Raw genomic sequence first — 20,059 nt, 5'->3', positions numbered from 1 at the left:
GCAGGTCGCCCATTGGTGTTTTACATCCGGGAGGTGGGGCTTTTGTTGCCGAGGCGGCGGTTGTGCTGCCTTCCGGGGGAACCAATGCATCGATTTGGTCCTTTAACCCAACCGTCCAGATAGCAGCGACCAAAGGCAGAAATACAAATCCTGCATTCGTAAGTTGAGAATATTTGCTGTTTGAAATGGATGCTTTTAAATAAATAATCATAAAAATAAATGAATCTAATGTAGCTAGAGTTGTTAAATTATCAGTGCCCCTCACGTAATAATTATATTCTAAGCGTAACAATAGTTATGTACACAACTGTGGCTTTTTGCTTGCCCACCGAGTTGAATGTTTGGTGCTCCAAAGTTTTCCTGCTGAGTAGGCGACACACCCAAGAGTGCTCTTGCTTTATGGAGCTCTCATGTGATGTCCCGCTTACGGTGAATGTTAATTTAAGTCGAATAATACGCCGCAAGTGTCCGCGAAGGGAAGCCTTTCATTATTATTTGTATCCATTGGGCTTCAGTATCAAATGTCAAGTGTTTCAGTTGACGCTTTGAGGTTAACATCCCCCCCATTTGATTGTTTTAGAGTTCTGACCCAGAAGTGTTTTCCATACTTACCGCAAATGTAACAAATACAGCGTTCGTGTAGGAGAGTGATAGATCAATTCGGAACGCCGTCGCTAAACCGAGGAGCCCCTGGAGGTTGAATGTGCACAGTTGACCCAAGATTGCATGAACAAGCCCCCCTCAGTGTGGGCAAAACAAAAGCGCACCATAATGGCAAAATAAGGGAAGATTTACATCTCGAGATGGCCTGTCCAAATATATATTGTTCTCGGTAACCTGTACTATTTAACGGAAAATAAACGTTTATTTGGGGGTTTCAATTGTATTGATACTGTGTTCCCTGTTGCTCAAAACACACCTGCTGGGTTTGAAATATAATTGCAGGCAACCTATACAGTATATTTCAGGGTACTATATGTTGTCTTGATCCTAAATTCAAAATATCTGGGATATCTTTAAAATATACAGTCTATAGAAATTGTGAACCTGTGTCATAATGTGAAAAAATATATAGATATATCTATATATCTATATATATATATATATATAGATAGATAGATATATCTATATATAGATATATATATATCTATATATAGATATAGATATTTGCTGTTTGAAATGGATGCTTTTAAATAAATAATCATAAAAATGATATGATTACTATATATATATATATATATATAGATAGATAGATAGATAGATAGATAGATAGATATAGATATATATAATAGATATATATAGATATATATAGAACTATAATTTAAATGATTTATATATATATATATATAGCTTTAGCTTTTGCGCACCCTTTACGTCCGCATGCTGTCCTCAGTCACGTCCACCTTCCTCTATATAAGCAACCTGTCGGCAGGAAAATGTCCCAGTCAGTCATGCGGCGCGTTCATCACACGGCAACATTTATAGATTTTGGAACTCTGTGCACACACAAGGCGCGCCGCATTATAAGGTGCCCGTCCATTTTGGAGAAAATGTAAGACTTTTAAGTGCGCCTTATGGTCGTGAAAATACGGTACCTGGAGAAAACCCACGCAGGCACGGGGAGATCATGCAAACTCCACACAGGCAGGGTCCGGATTTGAACCCCGGTCCTCAGGCTAACCAGTCGTCCACCGTGCCGCTGTGTGTGTGTGTGTGTGTGTGTGTGTGTGTGTGTGTATATATATATATATATATATATATATAATAAAGCGACCACAAAGTTGTAAAATGTCTGTACACCCGTTTATTCTAACTTCTTTTCCATGCCTTTGGCGAGGAGGAACTATTTTTTTTAAATACTTAGGACAGTTCAGTCGAATAAATAAATTCACATTTACCCTTCAGAAAATGAATCATTTAAATTCTAGTTACTTTGAAATTGATTTGAATTCTGATGGCTCAAGCGGAAACTGAGAGGAACAGGATGAAACAAGGAAATGAAAACAAATAGTTTATTTGCCAATACTGTTTGGGGGCTATGAGACCAAAATGGTCCCACATGGCGGAAAACTTTCTTTTCTTTTGGGCTCTGTATCACAATTCTTTGGAGGTTAGCAGCAACTGCTGTGTTATGGCATACTCAAGACAAGGCAATGTCCTGCTCGGCAAGTTTTGTCTGAAAGGGGCAGGTCAATAATTGCTAGCTCTACTTTTTGTCACCACAAAACTTACGGTGGATATAAAAAGTCTACACACCCCTGTTCAAATGACAGATTTTTGTGGTGTAAAAAAATGAGACTAAGATAAATTCTAAACATTTTTTCACTCACGTTAAATGGCAGTCAGTGCACACGTCTGCCACATTTCAATTGCCTCTGACTGACCCCCCCACAAAAAAAGTTAAGCTATTCTAGTAGGCTTTTCCTGACATTTTTGTTGTCAAAGCCATGCTTTGCATATTCCACAAAATCAGAGGGGTCTCATTGTTCAGAGTGATCATTCAGGAGAAGGATACATAAGTAAGGGGTTTGTAGACTTTCAATAACCACTGTCAGTGTGGTTTTCCATGTCCGCTTGTTTGCCGTATTCTGTTCTATGACTAAACCTTTTGATGTAAGCCCTTCCATTTCCAGGCAACCATGCACAAAAGTGAAACTTGACAATGACAGTGTCTCTGTCCCTGAACGCCAAGGGGACATTGTTTGAATTTTAGCAAAAGTTGCAGCCACCCAACTTCTCGTGTAGTGGAATGCGACTTGATTGACTTTATCATGTCAATAGCCTTTTTACACCAAAACCTGCAAAATGGGCACATCGGGGCTTGAACAGAAGATACAGCATGTGTCTGCTTTTGCTTTTTATACAGCAGCTCTGATAAATACCTGGTGGAAAAATTCTGTGTGGGTTAATCCTCCCCTGTTTCATGTCCGTGCCATTTATACAGGTTTGTGACTGAAAACAAATGGGTAAAGGCTTTCACATGTGTTGTGAAAGATCATGAGCTAGGCCCTCATATGCAACGTCGCTGACCTTTTACCTATATCTTTTTCCCCTAACAGTTCATGTCGAGGTTATGGGCAGGCTTTACAAAAAGAGGATCAGATGATTCATAGCTGAGAAATGGTGGGAGACATCAACCAGCCTTGATGACTTATTCCTTGAAATAATCATGTTTGAGCAGTGTCAAGGAAGTCATAGTCTACCATATAATTTAACTGATTTGAAATTGTTTTTGTCAGCCTGTAAATTCACTGTAATTTTCTCGTAATTGCTGATAAGATTAGCTCAACAAATTCCAGCTGTTTTGTTAATCCCAGGATTCTTTCTGATAGTTATAGTTTATTGCATAAAGAAGTTGTTCTTAACAGCAAAGGATTGAGGGGTGAGGTGGTTCCATAGTATGTTTTTGTTTTTTTTCTTTTTCCTCCATGTCACAGCACCATCAATTTGCAGCTAAATAGTTAGTGCAGGACTAATGCTCTTATGTGGCTGGATTTCTATTTGTGTTGTCAGAGTAGTGGGGCTGATGCCTGAACTGAGTTTCCTGCTGCCTGGTTTGGTCAAAGACGCCTCTGTTTACATACCCTGGCATCATTAGTATGCATTGTGGGGTGCTGTTCCGACATTTCCACCTGGCTGCTTTATATTAGAGTATTTCACACTTGATATCCTATTTGTTCTCTGCTTGATTTGCCAAACCTGCACAATCTAAAGAGATAAGAGCTGAAATGCATTACAGTATAGCGTTACAAAGAATACAATGTTTAAACTGAGACTGTCAGATAGGTTTTTATTTAACCATGATTGGACGCAAATTCATTCAACCTCTATTTTCAAATACATTTGCTTGCAAAATGGACAAACTTTAAACTGCATGTGGTAAGCTACGGTATTTTAATTATGTTAGTTCATTGCAAGCTATTACAACTTTGTAAACTTTGCAAATACAGCGGTGCCTTGACTTATGTGTTTAATTTGTTCCGAGACCATGTTTGTAACTCAAAACACTCATCTCAAATCTTCTTTCCCCACCGAAATGAATGGAAATTCCATTATTTTCCAGCCTCCCCTCCAACAAACAACACTGATTTAAAAAAAATAAAAATAAAAAAATAAAAAATAAAAAAAAAATTAAATAGCACTCAACAATACAGTACTTTATTACTTTGTTTTTATAATCTTAAATATAATGTAAAGAATCAAACAGTGCATCATGATAAATTGTGTGGCTTATTATGGTGTGCGTGTCTCGACCAACAGGGGTCAGTATAGTACAGTGATACTGATATACCTGAAGAAGACCGTTACAAATGTAAGCTGCAGTAATCAGTTGTTTTTTTGCAGAGGATAAAGAATATATTCCTGTGAGTGGTGTTGTCTGTCTACATGTGCTGCCGCCCCATTTGTGCCAAAATCTGTTGCTTAAAGGGTTATGTAACAAATCAACATTGATGCTATCCTTTAGCCTGTCTAAGATGTTTTGCATTGTGTGTCCTGTTAGCATTAAGCAGAATTTCTTACACGAAGGCATGTGTTTGTTTTAAACACAGTTACAATCCTGCTCACCATTATTGGCACACCTTAATTTTTTTGCATAACCTGAGTAATAGATTCAGAAATAAATGGAAATTTACCAAACTTATATCATCAACATCTTTTAATTGGATGTCCAAAGTAATTTAACTCAGAGAAAAAAATAATTTCAACTTAGTGTAATTAAAAAAAATAATAATGAAAACAGCATGTGCACCAATATTGGTACCCCTCCTTAATATTTGGTAACACACCCTTTGGTAGCGATGACAGCCTCCAAACATTTCTTGTATGCATCTATAAGCTTTTTGGACTTCTCAGGTGGTACTTTCCTCCCACTCTTCCTTTGCAATTTGATCAATCTCTTAAACATTTGCTGGGTTCTTTTGCCCAAGGACAGATTTCAGTTGACCCCAAAGATTTGAGGTGAGGACTCTTTGTTGGCCATTTTGAAACAGTCAACGTTTTCCTTTTCAACCATTCATCTGTGTGTGCTTTTGGATGTGCACTTTGGGTCTTTGTCTTGCTGGAGGACTCCTGATCTTTGCCTCAAACCTTTCTTACACTGGGTAAGACATTTTGCTCTAAAATCTCTTGATAATGTACTGATTTCATGTCAGTCAAGGCCTCCAGTACCAGATGTTCAAAAGCAGCCCCACAGGATTAGGAATCCTCCACCATGCTTGACCGATTTTCCTTAAAGGCTTCATCGCGCTGTTTATAAATATACTGTTTGTGTGCTTTGCCAAAAAGCTCAACTTTTGTTTTAGCTGTCCATAAAATGTTATCATTTGCTCTTTCGTATCAAACACAAGTTCTCTATAGAAACATTTTAACTTGATTAATTTTCTTCAGGAGATATTACACATTTAGTACTTAAACTTCATGGGTGCCAATAATTGTGAGCATGACTGTAGTTTGACAGTAAACCTCAACTGGGAGTGGTAGTAAACATTTTGAAGCCTTTTTTTGATGAATTGTTCGTTTTGAAGTTTGCTGCCACCATCTAGCGCGCTTATGTCAATTTTTTGCTTGCAAGTCGAAGCAAAAAAAAAATAATTGGCCTAATGACAGCTTGTATCTAAAAAAAAGACTAAGTCAGGGACTTGTAAGTCAAGGTAACACTGTAAATAGATTTTTCAATAGGATTTGGATATTGTAATGGGAATGTACTGTAAAAGTGAACTCCATCATACTGAGGTGTTTACACATAAGCTGTATTCAACTCCCCTTTGTCCGCTATTTGTTGTCAGCCCAACCAAATGTAACACTTATTTATGTATAATTAGTTAGCCTTTGCGGGCATGACAGCGGGATTCAACTGTGATGGAATTGTATCTTTAATGGACACAGCTTTGACTGGTGCCTAATCGACCCAAACACTTACATGATGTACTGTCTTCTGGAGAAATTGCCTATTTTACGTGGCCTGTAGACTTTCGCTGGCTTGTCGTTGTTGTGTCTGTACTCTTTCATCACTATCCGCGGGGGGTCTCCACATCTTGCATCACTGCTAAAGTTGGGGGAACGCTGTCCTATTTTTTTATTCCCCCCCTCCACCCAAAGGGGAGTCTTGATTAAATCCTGTCGTCCATGCTGCATAGTTTTATCTATATTTTATGAGCTCAGCAGCCTAAGTAGTCTCTGGACCCCCTTAAGCCCCCACTCCTATTCTCTAACCCACCATCACCTTGAGCAGACCAACACGCAACAGACCCTCTTACAAATGTAGGTCAGGCTATTTACAAATTTTCCATTGCTCAAACAGAAAGAACAGCACATTTGTATTTGGAAAAGTCCATTGGAAATGTTAAAGCATTTTGCTCTATAGTCTTCCCTTACTTATTTTACATATGGCGGGTTTATTTACATTATTACAAATGTGTGTGTGCATGTGGAGATGGGTCATGTTTTAATGATTTATGTCAAGACCACCCTCCATCTGCCGGCCCTCTCCCCAATGTATAAATGCTGAGTAGTAGACATTCTGTCTATCAACACTTTCACTGACCTAATTTGTTAACAAAGGCAGGAAGGACACAATGTGGACTCAACTTCCTGGTCAGGCAGGTTGGAAAGATGATGCCACATCCTCAGCATCTCCAGTTGGCACACTAAACCTTTTTGTTTACCTAATAATGCAAGTCGTGTGTGCCCAAGTGCTTTTTCGACAATGATGTATGTTGTTGACTGATAATAGATCATGATGATGGAACTTTTAGTCAGTCAGATACTTTGCTGTGTTTTGGAATTCTGCTGTTGACTAGTCGGTGGTTTGTCTTGTTTTGGGGTTTGTCTTTATCAGTGTCTCTAAAACTGTGAGCAGTCACTGGGAGAATAATTGTCATGTTCACTGTACAGTGTTGCCTTTAGATACGAGTGATTTATTTATTTTTTAAAATTAGATTTTTGTTTTTTGTTTTTTTTGTTTTGCTCACGAACAAACCTAAGATACTAGGGCTGTATGGTGGCAGTGAACCCAATTCAACTCATTCCACAATAAGCAGTTTGGCAAATAGTGAACAATTCTTGAAAAAAAGGGCTTCAAGCTGTTTATTGCCACTCCCAGTTGAAGTTTACTGTCAAACGAAATATAAAACAGAGAATTACATGTTTTGTGTGTAGACAAACCGCATAGCTTTGTCTTAGTTACATCTGTTTAGTAATGCTAAGAAACAATGCAAAATGCCATAGACGGGCCAACAAATAGCATTGCTGTCGCAGTGTTATAACCCGTCAAGCAAATAATTGAATGCAAATGGTGGAACAAAACATGTTGATAGATTAACATGGCATTCCCATTAATTTAAGTGGTGAACGATGATTCGAAATGTTTTGAGGTACGAGCGTGGTCACAGAACCAATTAAACTTGTATCTCTAGGCATCACTGTATAAATTTAAACTTACATCCACTACATTTTGCAGTCTTATCTGTGCTCACAGCTTAAAAATGGAAAACATTAAAACATTAAACGCATATAATACTAATATTTTACAAGCCACAAACTCATACTGCACATACCCTGACGCAGTTCTTTGTCATATTTCAATTGAGCATTTTATGGCGAAATGAGCTCTCTCTTCAGATTGTACTCGTTTAAAAAAAGTGGACCAGCTATACCTGATATTCACATTTTTAAATGTTTTAAAAAACATCAAATAACAGATGTATATTTAAACTGCCATTTCTGCTTCATGTGACAATCACAAAACTTAAATAATCTTGGTTGAATTATATCGTGTATGTTCAGATATGGAAAGGGGGTCATGTTTGGTACACAAATAGTATCTTACATGGCATGCAGGTATTTACAACACGGTAAAAGATGCTCTTTGCCTGACTAAGATGGAAGATATGGAAGTTCGGTGAAAGCAAGTGAGTCTGAGCTTTCACCCTCTCAGGCTTGAACTCATAATGTGCAAAGAGATGACCGGCGACTTCTCCCTTCCTTTTTAAAAAGGCCGAGCTCAAGATTATTTTTTATGCAGTCCCGGAGGCCGTCTTGGAGCAACCAGTGATGGCTTCATTACACCCCGTAAACTGGAATGACCTCACGATGGTTGAGTTAATAAAAATGTGTGATTCAGGAGTTGGTGTCAATCAAAGGGAAGCATCTAGTTGCTCCTAAAGCTACCCATCTACCCCTGGCGGTACCAGCATGATCCATCATGGTGATTTTGAACTTTCCTCATCTTTTACAGGTCGTGTCAAGAGTCCTGCGAAGTCTTGTGTGTGAGCGTGTCCGAGGGAGGCCAAGACCACTCCAACGATGGCTACTGGTAAAAGTAAAAGCCAGAGTTCTCTTGCTTTGCACAAGGTGATAATGGTGGGCAGTGGCGGTGTGGGGAAGTCAGCTCTCACCCTACAGTTTATGTATGATGAGGTAAGTTGTTACCTGTTTTTTTTTTTTTTTTAAATCACAATTTAAAATTGTTTCGACAAACTACTTGTTTGGACAAACTGGAAACAAAATGAAGTACGAGACTGGCTCCCATCATAAATATTCCAATCACTTTCCTTCAATTTTGTTGTAGGTCTATGATCGGTGTCGGCAACCTTACATACTCAAAGGGCTATTTGGTCTCCCACAGAAAAATAAATACTGGAAGCCACAAAACCCTTTTGACATCTGAAGTGAGGATAACACTGCATTTTTATTTATTTTTTACCAAAATAAAAAACTAGCATGTTATATTTATGAACTCAATGAACTGCTACAGAGAACATCCATGGGGTGGAAAAAACACATTTTGAACTCTGAAAAAGATGTCTATTGCCAAGACTGTTTGTTAACCGAAAATAGTATGTAACCTGAAGTTATTTTTCTTTTTAAAAAAAGTGTTTATAAACAGAGTTGTTCTTTATCCATGGTTTACCTAGCTCAATAAACCTTGGCACCAGGTGTCGCACATCGGTGGTTGTGACGCATATTTTAAGAGGCGAAAATAAAAACGTTTTAGTTTCATGTTACAAAGTGCACCAACACTGTTTTTCTTCAGACACTGATTTCTTGCAAATCAAATTAGAGGTACAAGATGAGGCCAGAGATGGCTGGTTTTTTGTTTGTTTTTTTTGTTTGTTTTTTCATAGGTCATATTTATCATGTATTATTGTCAGGTCATAATGTTTTAACAAAACTTTTTTTTTTTGCCAACTCCCACAATATAAAAGCGATCTAACAGATACATGATTAATTACATCGTACAAACGTATTTGAAGGTTTAAAAGATGCTTTTTTTCCCCTTTGAAGTTCTGACAGCCACTTGCCTGTATGCGTAAACACGATAAATATGAGCTGTTACTCATGTCAGAGGAAAGCCAGCATAGCAGGACTGACATGAAACCACCCCTTGTTCTTTTGTTCCTGTCACTTCAGAAGACATCCCATTTCCTTCACTCGAATAACATGACGTTATATTTCAGATTTCAGATATTCATTACATTAGAAGTCTTTTGCATAGCTCCACCGCGAATCCTTGACTTGTAGGTTTATGATCGGTGTCGGCAACCTTACATACTCAAAGGGCTATTTGGTCTCCCACAGAAAAATAAATACTGGAAGCCACAAAACCCTTTTGACATCTGAAGTGAGGATAACACTGCATTTGTATTTATTTTTACCAAAATAAGAAACTAGCATGTTATATTTATGAACTCCATGAACTGCTACAGAGAACATCCATGGGGTGGAAAAAACACATTTTGAACTCTGAAAAAGATGTCTATTTGAGTCATGCTCATATTTATGAAAGTAAAGACAAACCTAAATTATCCACCTGCGGCGAACAGAAAATGCTTTCTGCCTTTGTCTTGTATCATCAGTTTGTCGCTTGTCGAGCATGCGGTCAGCTGCAATAATAGAAAAGGACTATTTTACTAAATGTATAATATATGTTTGCATAATAATAGCCAATAAAATGCAGTGAAACATTGGGTTACAAATGTGTTTAGTGACTCCATTCCCAAACTGGAATGTTCAAAAAGCCAGGTAATGTTTCCCTTTGAAATGTTTGGAAATGCAATTAATCTATCCCAAGCCACAAAATGATGTTGGAGCGACCTTATTTTGTTTATTGTGGGGTTAAAAATAAATAGTGTGCAATATAGAAATAGGTAAAAACAGAAAATCTGATGATGAATAACTGTTTTCGCTAGCGAAATCACCGTGCAGTGTCTTAGCCTTTTCGGGTACAGTACTTACTGTTTATGTTGACCGTGGTTACTACTAGCCCTAAATGGCCGCCAATTCCCACAATGCAGTGCAGCTTTTGCGTTGCACTGTGGGAGGCGGTGGCCATTTTAGGCACAAAAAAAAAAAACAGTTACCCAACGCACAGAGCCATTAATGTTTAAGTGGTGTGAGAAAAAGCACAAAGTTCTGAGCCCTCCACAGCCATGCCAAGACTGTTTGTAAACCGAAAATAGTATGTAACCTGAGGTTATTTTTCTTTAAAAAAAAAAAAAAGTGTTTATAAACAGAGTTGTTCTTTATCCATGGTTTACCTAGCTCAATAAACCTTGGCACCAGGTGTCGCACATCGGTGGTTGTGATGCATATTTTAAGAGGCGAAAATAAAAACGTTTTAGTTTCATGTTACAAAATCACCCTAGTCTTCCAATTGAAAATTACAATTGTTGGGAAATTATTTCATTCATTATTTTGTAGCTCACAATGGTCCCATGCTAAAATTGCTCTCGGTATGGCATTACGTGTCAGAACTGTCTCTTATATCACCTGTTTGTCCTCATACTGTTACTCAATTTGAAGACTCCTCCTAATCCTCCTCCCCATGTCCACGTGCCGTTCTGATCCACTATTGCTGACTGATATTGTGATGTTAGTACTTGTTGTTCCTCATAAGGTGGCAGTTGACTGCATGTCCCCATTGTTTAGGGCAATGACAAAATCACTACTTCCTCAACGTTGTTAAATCTAGGACTTTAAAAGCCAAATAAACAAATAAATGCAAATAGTGTTTAGTAATTTTGGATTGGAATACATCCCAAAATATTTTAAAAAAAGGAATGCTCTCCTTATTTGACTACTTAGTTCAGCAGTTTATGTATGATATGATGAATGTATTTATTTTTTTCTTTTTTGAGGTGTTAGTAGCTCTCTAAAGTTTTCGACAGTGAAGAAAGTTTTCCATGCATCCATTTTCTGTACCGCTTCTCCTCACTAGGGCCGCGGGCATGCTGGAGCCTATCCCAGCTATCTTTGGGCTAGAGGCGGGGTACGCCCCGACCTGGTCGCCAGCCAATGGCAGGGCACATATAAACAACCATTCGCACTCACATTCACACCTACGGCAATTTAGGGTCTTCAATCAACCTACCATGCATGTTTTTGTGATGTGGGAGGATACAGGAGTACCCGGAGAAAACACAGATTTAAATTAATCTCTTATCGGCCGTCGAATTTAAGCAAAAATGTCATCTGCAGTTTGTGGAGGACTACGAGCCCACCAAGGCGGACAGCTACAGAAAGAAAGTGGTCCTGGACGGGGAGGAGGTCCAGATTGACATTCTGGACACGGCGGGCCAGGAGGACTACGCCGCCATCAGGGACAACTACTTTCGAAGCGGGGAGGGCTTCCTGCTCGTCTTCTCCATCACCGAGCACGAGTCGTTCACGGCCACTGCCGAGTTCAGGTCCTGGACACCCGGAACGTTTTTATCTTGCATACTTGAAGTGGACTACAACAACCGTGCATGTGTGTGTGCTCACAGGGAGCAGATCCTGCGAGTAAAGGCGGAAGAGGACAAGATCCCTCTCCTGCTGGTGGGAAACAAGTCGGATCTGGAGGACCGTCGGCAGGTGTCTGTGGACGAGGTGCGCGGGAAGGCCGAAGAGTGGGCGGTCCAATATGTCGAGACGTCCGCCAAAACCAGGGCCAATGTTGACAAGGTGCTTATTCTCATGCACACGCACATTCAGTCATGGAAAATATGAACAGACCAACCTTGTTTCTTCAATTTCTTGTTGATTTTTATGCCTGGTACCATTAAAGGTTTATTTATTACCTGAAGAATATAATGACCACGACAACAATGCAGCTGATTCCTTCGTCTTATTTGACATGCTTAAGCTTAATTGTTTGCCCTCAAGAAAGCCATTGTAATTGGCTAGGTATCAGCGCTTAAATTAAACTCTTCTGAGATATTTTTCTTATTATATTTTGTCCAAACAAATGTATATTTAGTTGTACCAGGCATTAAAAATGAACAAGAAACTGAAGAAACAAGGGTGGACCAATAATTCTTTCCCCCCCATGACGGTAAGTTCAGACACACGCCGAGAGGCTTGTGTGTTGAGCGGTCTGCTTTTGGTGTTTCACTGCAGGTTTTCTTTGACCTGATGCGTGACATCCGGGGAAAGAAAATGTCTGAGAACAAGGATAAAAACGGAAAAGGGAAACACAAGAAGAACAAGAAGAGCTTCAGAGAGAGATGCTGTCTACTCTGAAGTATGGACCTTAATATGCACAATATAACTGCCCAGTTTATTTTTTTAAATGTTATGTTTTTTTTTGCCATTTAATTTAAAAGTATATTTTATAGCCAGTACTGTGTGTCAACTACCTATTTGTTGATTCATGCCATCCGGGCTGCTGTGCCATCGGACGCCAACATCGGTCCTGACTAATGAACCAACCTTTCACCGACACTAACTCTTCATCTTGGGACGTCCGTTTCTTTTCTAGGGTCAAAGACACTGCCTTTAACTTTGCCCCACCGGGCTTCACAGTAACAGTGCTTGTATTTACTTTAACAATCTTAATCTACATTATGGATTGTCTCCTTATTTTACTGCAAAGGAACTGTAATGCTACTGTCTCATGTTACACCAAATTTAAAGCAATTCCAATTGTCTTTTTATGAATTTTATGAATTTGTCCTTTCTAGCCACTGAAAAATCAGTGAGAACATACACGGCCAAACATTTCTTAAGTCAGATATTGTTTTTTTTGTTTTTTGTTTTTTTATACGGTGCTCCTCCATATTGATGTCATTCTGACCCTTCAAAGCAAACATTCCCAAAGTGCATCTTTTACTGTTTTCTACGACAGGTCAAGGAAGTTTGGAGATAATTTTCTTTTGTTGAAGGACATGCACTACAGCTGATGTTCAGAGGTTGCCACTAAAACGTTAAAACTATTTGAAAAGTCCTAACTTTTCCGTGTCAATACCAATGTCTTAACCTTATTTTTTTTTAATATAATCAAGTGCCACGGAAAATTACTTCCAATGTTCTTTGTATTCACACCCCCCTCCCCAATTTTCTTTTTACCTGCCCACTACTGTGAGTATACTTTTAATTCCGTGCTATGAGCATTGCTGAATAAATGTTTTTATATATGCTGTACATGCGTAACAGAAATTGATTTCTTTCAAAACCATCCCTCTGCAATCATTAACAATTTGATGCTTGATTGTCATACCACTGACAAGTTCAAAGATGGGCTAGTCCATTGCATGAGAAGGGAGGTTGAGCAGTTGAAACGATCATGATAGATTAAGCAATTTGATCTGTTTGCAAGTGTTTGAATGAACCATTGAAGCAAGAATATCAGAGAAAACTATGCATCCATCTTTTTTTTAGATGTTTGGGGGCCCCTAGAAATCTCAGGATTTCTGTCCTTGCCTCTACTCGCACAACATATTCAAAACAATTAAAGCTGAATATTCGACTGCATTTAAATGTTACTGTATGTTCCCATCGTTGTAATGCGCCAAACAATGCAGAAGTTGCTTTGTTACCTGTAAGCCGCTCTATTGTGTAGCAAAGGGTGGTTGTTGAACTCCCCCCCCCCCCCCCCCCCCCCCCCCTCTCTCTCTCTCTCTATCTGACAGTGATAAACTGCCAGCCATTTGTTCCAGATCAGTCTTATCCTGCATGGAAGAATTTGTGAATCCCATTTCTGAAATGTATACACGCATTTGTGAAGGGGCAGGATAGAAAGTGTCCCCTGGCAGTATGCAAAACAACAGAAATTCCACAGACTTGAAAGTATTACTGCAAGTCCTCCATAACCAAACATAGAAGTCATTTTTGTGTGCGTGCGCCTCTGAGGGGCTCGTTTGTGTCTTTTACTTGAAAGGGAAATTACACTGACCTCATTCTGCTGCTTTATGGTATTTATGATGTGTGATGGCTTCCATGCATGTTACTGAAGAAATCTATATACACTATACTGTTACAACATTTAAGACTATCAGATGTAAATGTAATCTTCTAAAGCAGGGGCATCATGTTTCAACGCTGACACTTTTCCCGCTATGATCAATTTTAACCCTGTGTCCGACTTGAAAATGTAATGGTAGAACCCAGATGATCAGATAATATGTTAGTGACGCCCACACTTTTCCTGGTGAAAGGTTTGAATACCCACACTTTCTCCTGTTATCAATATCGCCCACATCCTACCCAAATGGAAAGTTATGGAACAAACCATTAAATGTAGTTTTTAGGATGAAAACATCTCTCTCTTTTTAATGCACACTTAGGCCTACTAGCTACCGTATTTTAATGTTGGTCTTTATGGCGGTACTTAGAGAGCTAAGAATGTTTTAAGGTGGTGCTAGATTTAATGTGGGTGTTCTTTGTGTTTCCTCAAAGGAGACTGAGACAGTGGATGGTTGCAGAGTAACTACACTAAAAGGAAGTCTTTTGGCTTTTTCCCTGGACACACGTTTTGTAATTTTCAACTTTTTTTTTGTCTACCTTAACATTCACTCTGTCATAGTGAAATATCAACTGACATAAAAACTTTTCAAAAATTCAATTTAAATGTATACTTGTCAAACAGTATAAAGTCTGCTTGCTAACAGGATGATGTTGCTTGGTAAAGGTCCACCATGTACTTATAAAATGCTAACATTAGCCAAAAATGTCTACCCTGTCAGCAAGCTTACATAATATTTGTTTGCATGTAAATTGTCTGCTTGGAGTTAATGTATTATTATTATCATCATCATTAATTTATGTGTGTGTGGGGGCGCAGTGATTCTCAAAGCGTGGTCCGAGTACCACTGCTGGTACCTGGGCTCACTCTAGTGGTACGTGAAAATCAAATAATTTGTTCAAACTTTGCATAATGCTACAGTGTTGTAAAAATTTGTAAAATCCAGTACTGTACATTTAAGTACAGTTGTATTTAACATTTAAGGGCAATACATTTATTCCAAACATCTTTTGGAACTGTCCCCCCACACCCTCTTCCAATAGGCTACATTTTAATTGAATCCTTATTTAAGTACATTTTTCCTCCCATATTTGAGCACAGTGTTAATGTTCAAACTGTGGATATTGTTACAGTGTATTATAATAATACTGAATATACTTTTTGGGGAATAAAGCCTGTTTTATTTTTTTTTATTTACAAAAATTTACTTAAACACTTATACTTTATGAACGCTTGGGCCTACTGTATTTGAATACCGGTCAATATGGTGGTACTTGGAGAGGCAAGTATTATGTTTTTAGGTGGTACTTGGTGTAAAAAGTTTGCAAACCACTGCACTAGTGAAAGCTACTAGTATAATGAAGCATTTCAACCAGCGAAACCAAATGTCAGCCCACCCGACAGGCACATTGACCCGCTCGCCCGACACTTTGCACCCGTCCCCTTCGCCCGCCGCTAAGTAGGCAGATTAGGGGGTCCATTAAACTCGCAGGAAGGCACTTATTTAGAAATGTATGAAAGGGCAAAGTGGGGCAGCCTAATGACCGATGCAGTGTCACCGGTCTTTAATCATTGTGCAGAGAGGGCCCCACGCCCCCCCCCCCCCGTCCTCTGAGTAACCCTCATTATATGTGAGCTAATGTTGGAGATGAGGATGTTCACGTGATAAAACACCATCACGCTGCTTCATTAGACGCAAAGAGAAACACACACTGTGGAATTGTGCTCGACCTGTAAGATAAATGCAATGGACAAAGAAGAACTTCTATTTTTGCAACTGTGCTGCTGCTGTTGGAGTTGGGGGGCGCCTGTTCTCTGTTCGGCCAGTAGATGGCAGTCTTGCTTTTCCTTGAAGTCCATCCATCCATTTTCCACAAACCTCAGTGGCCTCACTATGTTTGCATTTCACTCATCCTATTCCCTCTGTTGAGCTCCGTTCACTGGTGACGATTGACGAAGTGAAGGGCTGTGATTATTGAGCCTTCAAAAAAATACTTCAGGATTGATTGAAGAATTTTTGTTTTGCATCTGAATCTTTATATTTTATTTATATCTTAAAGCAGACACATCAGTGGTAAGGGAAACTATATGATCTGTAATTTCTCACTGTTACCTAAATATTGGCATACGGCTGTAACGCTTACTACTGTGCCCACTGCCCAACACAACAGAAAGGACAATAGACCAAAATCAAGCATGTGCAGACATTTTTGGGGGCACCTGCCCTGAGCGTTTTAGAGCACAAAAAGTACAAAACAATCATTTTGTATTGTACAGTAATATTGGTGCATAAGGCCACACGAAAAAAGTGCTTCAATATAACGGACATTCGGCTATAATGGACTCCCCCCTGCACCTATTAGTCCACTACATCGAGGTTCCATTGTACTATAAGTGACTCAGTAAGCTGCAGTAATAGAAGTTGAACTTTTATGTTCTCTCTCACGTGCTCTCTCTATTACCCCGTTACCCGAGAAAAGCATCTAATTTGTAATGGAGCGTTACTCACTAAGGCCGTAATTTTCGTGACTGGTGCAAATCCAGCACTGGGTTTGGCGTAACTCTGCGACGAGGTGGGCTTGACCCCGGTTATGGTCATTTCCTGGACCGGCGTACCCCCAGCGAGTTGAAAAGTGGGACTTCTGTGCTGGTCTGGGTGCGTTCACGGCCAACTTCAACCCTGTCCTGAAGCGGGTTCTGTCATTCACTTAAGAACTGGCGCAAATAGCTTCACATGGAGATGTCTCGATATGCAGAAGAGGATGCAGCGATCCGTGCATGACTGGAGCATTGTCTCGCCTCTTGGCCAATGTGGCAACAGACAACGTGATTAAATGCAGTATGAGCTCGTGATCATCCATCCATCCATCCATTTTCTGAGCCGCTTCTCCTCACTAGGGTCGCGGGTGTGCTGGAGCCTATCCCAGCTGTCATGGGGCAGGAGGCGGGGTACACCCTGAACTGGTTGCCAGCCAATCGTAGGGCACATAGAAACAAACAACCATTCACACTCACAGTCACACCTGCGGGCAATTTAGAGTCTCCAATGAATGCATGTTTTTGGGATGTGGGAGGAAACCGGAGTGCCCGGAGAAAACCCACACAGGCACGGGGAGAACATGCAAACTCCACACAGGCGGGGCCAGGGATTGAACCCGGGGAGCTCGTGATAATCCCGGGAAAATTAAATAGTTCCAAAAAGTCAAAACTTTAATGGATTTAACAATTGTGAAGCTGCTATCAAATAAGGCTTAAGTGCAAACTCAAGGCCCGGGGGCCAGATGCGGCCCGCCACATCATTTTATGTGGCCCGCGAAAGCAAATCATGCTCGTCAACTTCCGTGACTTTTACTAAAATCTGTACCCAAATTCCAAATTGTCATAATAATAAACAATAATGTTGAGATATTGCATTTTTCTGTTACCAAACCCTTCTTCTACAGTAACTTAAACAATACTTGAACAAACTATTACCCTTGTCTTCTGATTTCAATTCTGATTTATCCCTCAATTTGTTGTGCAATGGTAATAATATGTTTTGGTGCTGATTAAACATTTATATGGTTTCACTGTTCTAACGGCCCTCTGAGGGAAATCATAACTACAATGCAACCCGAGACAAAAAAAGAGTTTGACACCCCTGAAATAAGGAGTCCTTTATCAAAATGTAACTTGACATGTTAAGATGTCTTTGATTCATATAATTTTGTTTCCAGTAAATATGACCTCCTAATACTACAAATGCAATAAATGACTATTTTCAGTTGTTAAAAATGTTTTTTAGTTAAAAAAAAAATAATACTGTTATCATTGGGAGGTTGACATTTGAATTATGTTCTGATAGTTGATGACTAGAGAATTATGCCAACTGTCATTTGCATCAACTATTTAGGAAAATCTGGGAAAATATTTGCATAATTTCAAACGCAGTGTAATGGGATCACCTCAATCAAATTCACCATCATCGCGTTCAACCGGAAGTATTATAGCTTGCACTAAAAGTTAAACATGATCCGAGCAGGTCTAAGTTTGGACTGATTTTCATGCACCAAATTGTCACATGCGCCGGGCGGATGTCAAAGGACACACCCCCATTGTGTCGGTACACTCGTTGGTGAAGGCCGGTCTACCGAATTGACAAACATGCCAGCGAGATTCTTGAAAATCAAGATACGTTTCCATTTGCATTTGGGTGCACGTTGCACAGTTTATGAAAATAGAGCCCTAAATGTTATTGTTTTGAAGTTATATTTTCAGAGGTCACAGGTGTGTGCCTGTGAGTGCACGACAAATGACTAACACCCCGTAAGTCACGCCTTCTGACTGTGATTGGTTGTTTTTCTTCAGACACTGATTTCTTGCAAATCAAATTAGAGGTACAAGATGAGGCCAGAGACGGCTGGTTTTTTGTTTGTTTTTTTTGTTTGTTTTTTCATAGGTCATATTTATCATGTATTATTGTCAGGTCATAATGTTTTAACAAAACTTTTTTTTTTTTGCCAACTCCCACAATATAAAAGCGATCTAACAGATACATGATTAATTACATCGTACAAACGTATTTGAAGGTTTAAAAGATGCTTTTTTTTCCCCTTTGAAGTTATGACAGCCACTTGCCTGTATGCGTAAACACGATAAATATGAGCTGTTACTCATGTCAGAGGAAAGCCAGCATAGCAGGACTGACATGAAACCACCTCTTGTTCTTTTGTTCCTGTCACTTCAGAAGACATCCGATTTCCTTCACTTGAATAACATGACGTTATATTTCAGATTTCAGATATTCATTACATTAGAAGTCTTTTGCATAGCTCCACCGCGAATCCTTGACTGTCTTTTTGTAAGTAAGATTAAGCCTTAATTGTGGAATCGGGTGTGGGCTTTTTTCTAGCTGTAATCTAAAGTGTTGCTATTCCCATGCATACAATTTGAAATTGTGCATTATTCAGTACTTTTGCTTGTGATCTGTCACATAGCGGACCTAGTTTTTGGAGCTGTGAGTAATGGATCCCGACGACTATCCTCCATGCTCCATAGGGCTTTGCTCAACAGGGGCTACAGTATTTGACAGAACGGTCCCGCAGTGCTGGAAGACGAAGAAGAGGGCCTGCTGTCCCTGTTTCATCCAGCACACGCGCACACACATACACACACACATTGTCCTCTGGCTCATTCCCACATGGTGTATTTTGATGCCTGTGTACTAAACTTGCACACTTTAAAATGGATCTTGCTTTTTTTTTTTTTTAATCCATATGTTCGAACGCCAACCAAATATTAAGGACACCTAAGTCAAGGGGTTCTCAAACTTTTGGGGTCTATGTAGCCGTCACAGGGGAGAAAATAATCCTAATACCAATGACTCAAAACTACCATGTAAACCATACATACTTTTTGAAACGTTTTCACCTAAATATTCACGTGAAATTGAAAATAAACAAAACTAAACAATGACGACATTATATTCATACAATTACGTACAAAATAAAAATACAATTACATCTCTATAGGCAGGCCCCGATCCTATCTTCCAGTTTCTGCTCACCCTGCATGCCACCACTTGCACTATCTGTTGCAGCAGTTTCAGTAACCTCTTCATTCCCAGAATCCATACTTTTGGTTGATCTTCCTTTACATTTTATGTCACAAACAACAGGAACATTCTGCAACAAATAGAATTTACCTCATTCACCCTAATATTATCATATTAAGAAATTAGCGAGGGATCCTGTACTTTTGACCCTTCTAGTCACCATCTGCTATTGTAATGTATTATGTAAATATGTACATTAACTATATCACATTCTACATTTTTTTTTGTTTTTATATTTGTATTTG

At 39.2% G+C, this 20,059-nt stretch overlaps 1 protein-coding gene across 1 annotated transcript; it reads left to right on the top strand.

Moving 5' to 3' along the window:
• Window positions 1–13,401, top strand: ralba (v-ral simian leukemia viral oncogene homolog Ba (ras related)). The gene is made up of 5 exons (XM_061792812.1): window positions 1–158; window positions 8,237–8,418; window positions 11,479–11,687; window positions 11,766–11,943; window positions 12,379–13,401. Exons 2-5 carry the CDS (start codon window positions 8,305–8,307, stop codon window positions 12,499–12,501), a joined length of 624 nt encoding a protein of 207 aa, XP_061648796.1. The 5' UTR covers window positions 1–158; window positions 8,237–8,304; the 3' UTR covers window positions 12,502–13,401.
• The last annotated feature ends 6,658 nt before the right edge of the window (window positions 13,402–20,059 follow it).

Source organism: Phyllopteryx taeniolatus, chromosome 12 (genome assembly GCF_024500385.1).
Source record: "Phyllopteryx taeniolatus isolate TA_2022b chromosome 12, UOR_Ptae_1.2, whole genome shotgun sequence".
NCBI classification, from domain to species: domain Eukaryota; kingdom Metazoa; phylum Chordata; class Actinopteri; order Syngnathiformes; family Syngnathidae; genus Phyllopteryx; species Phyllopteryx taeniolatus.
Note: the sequence above shows the minus strand (reverse complement) of the source record. Positions and strands in the feature narration are given on the sequence as shown.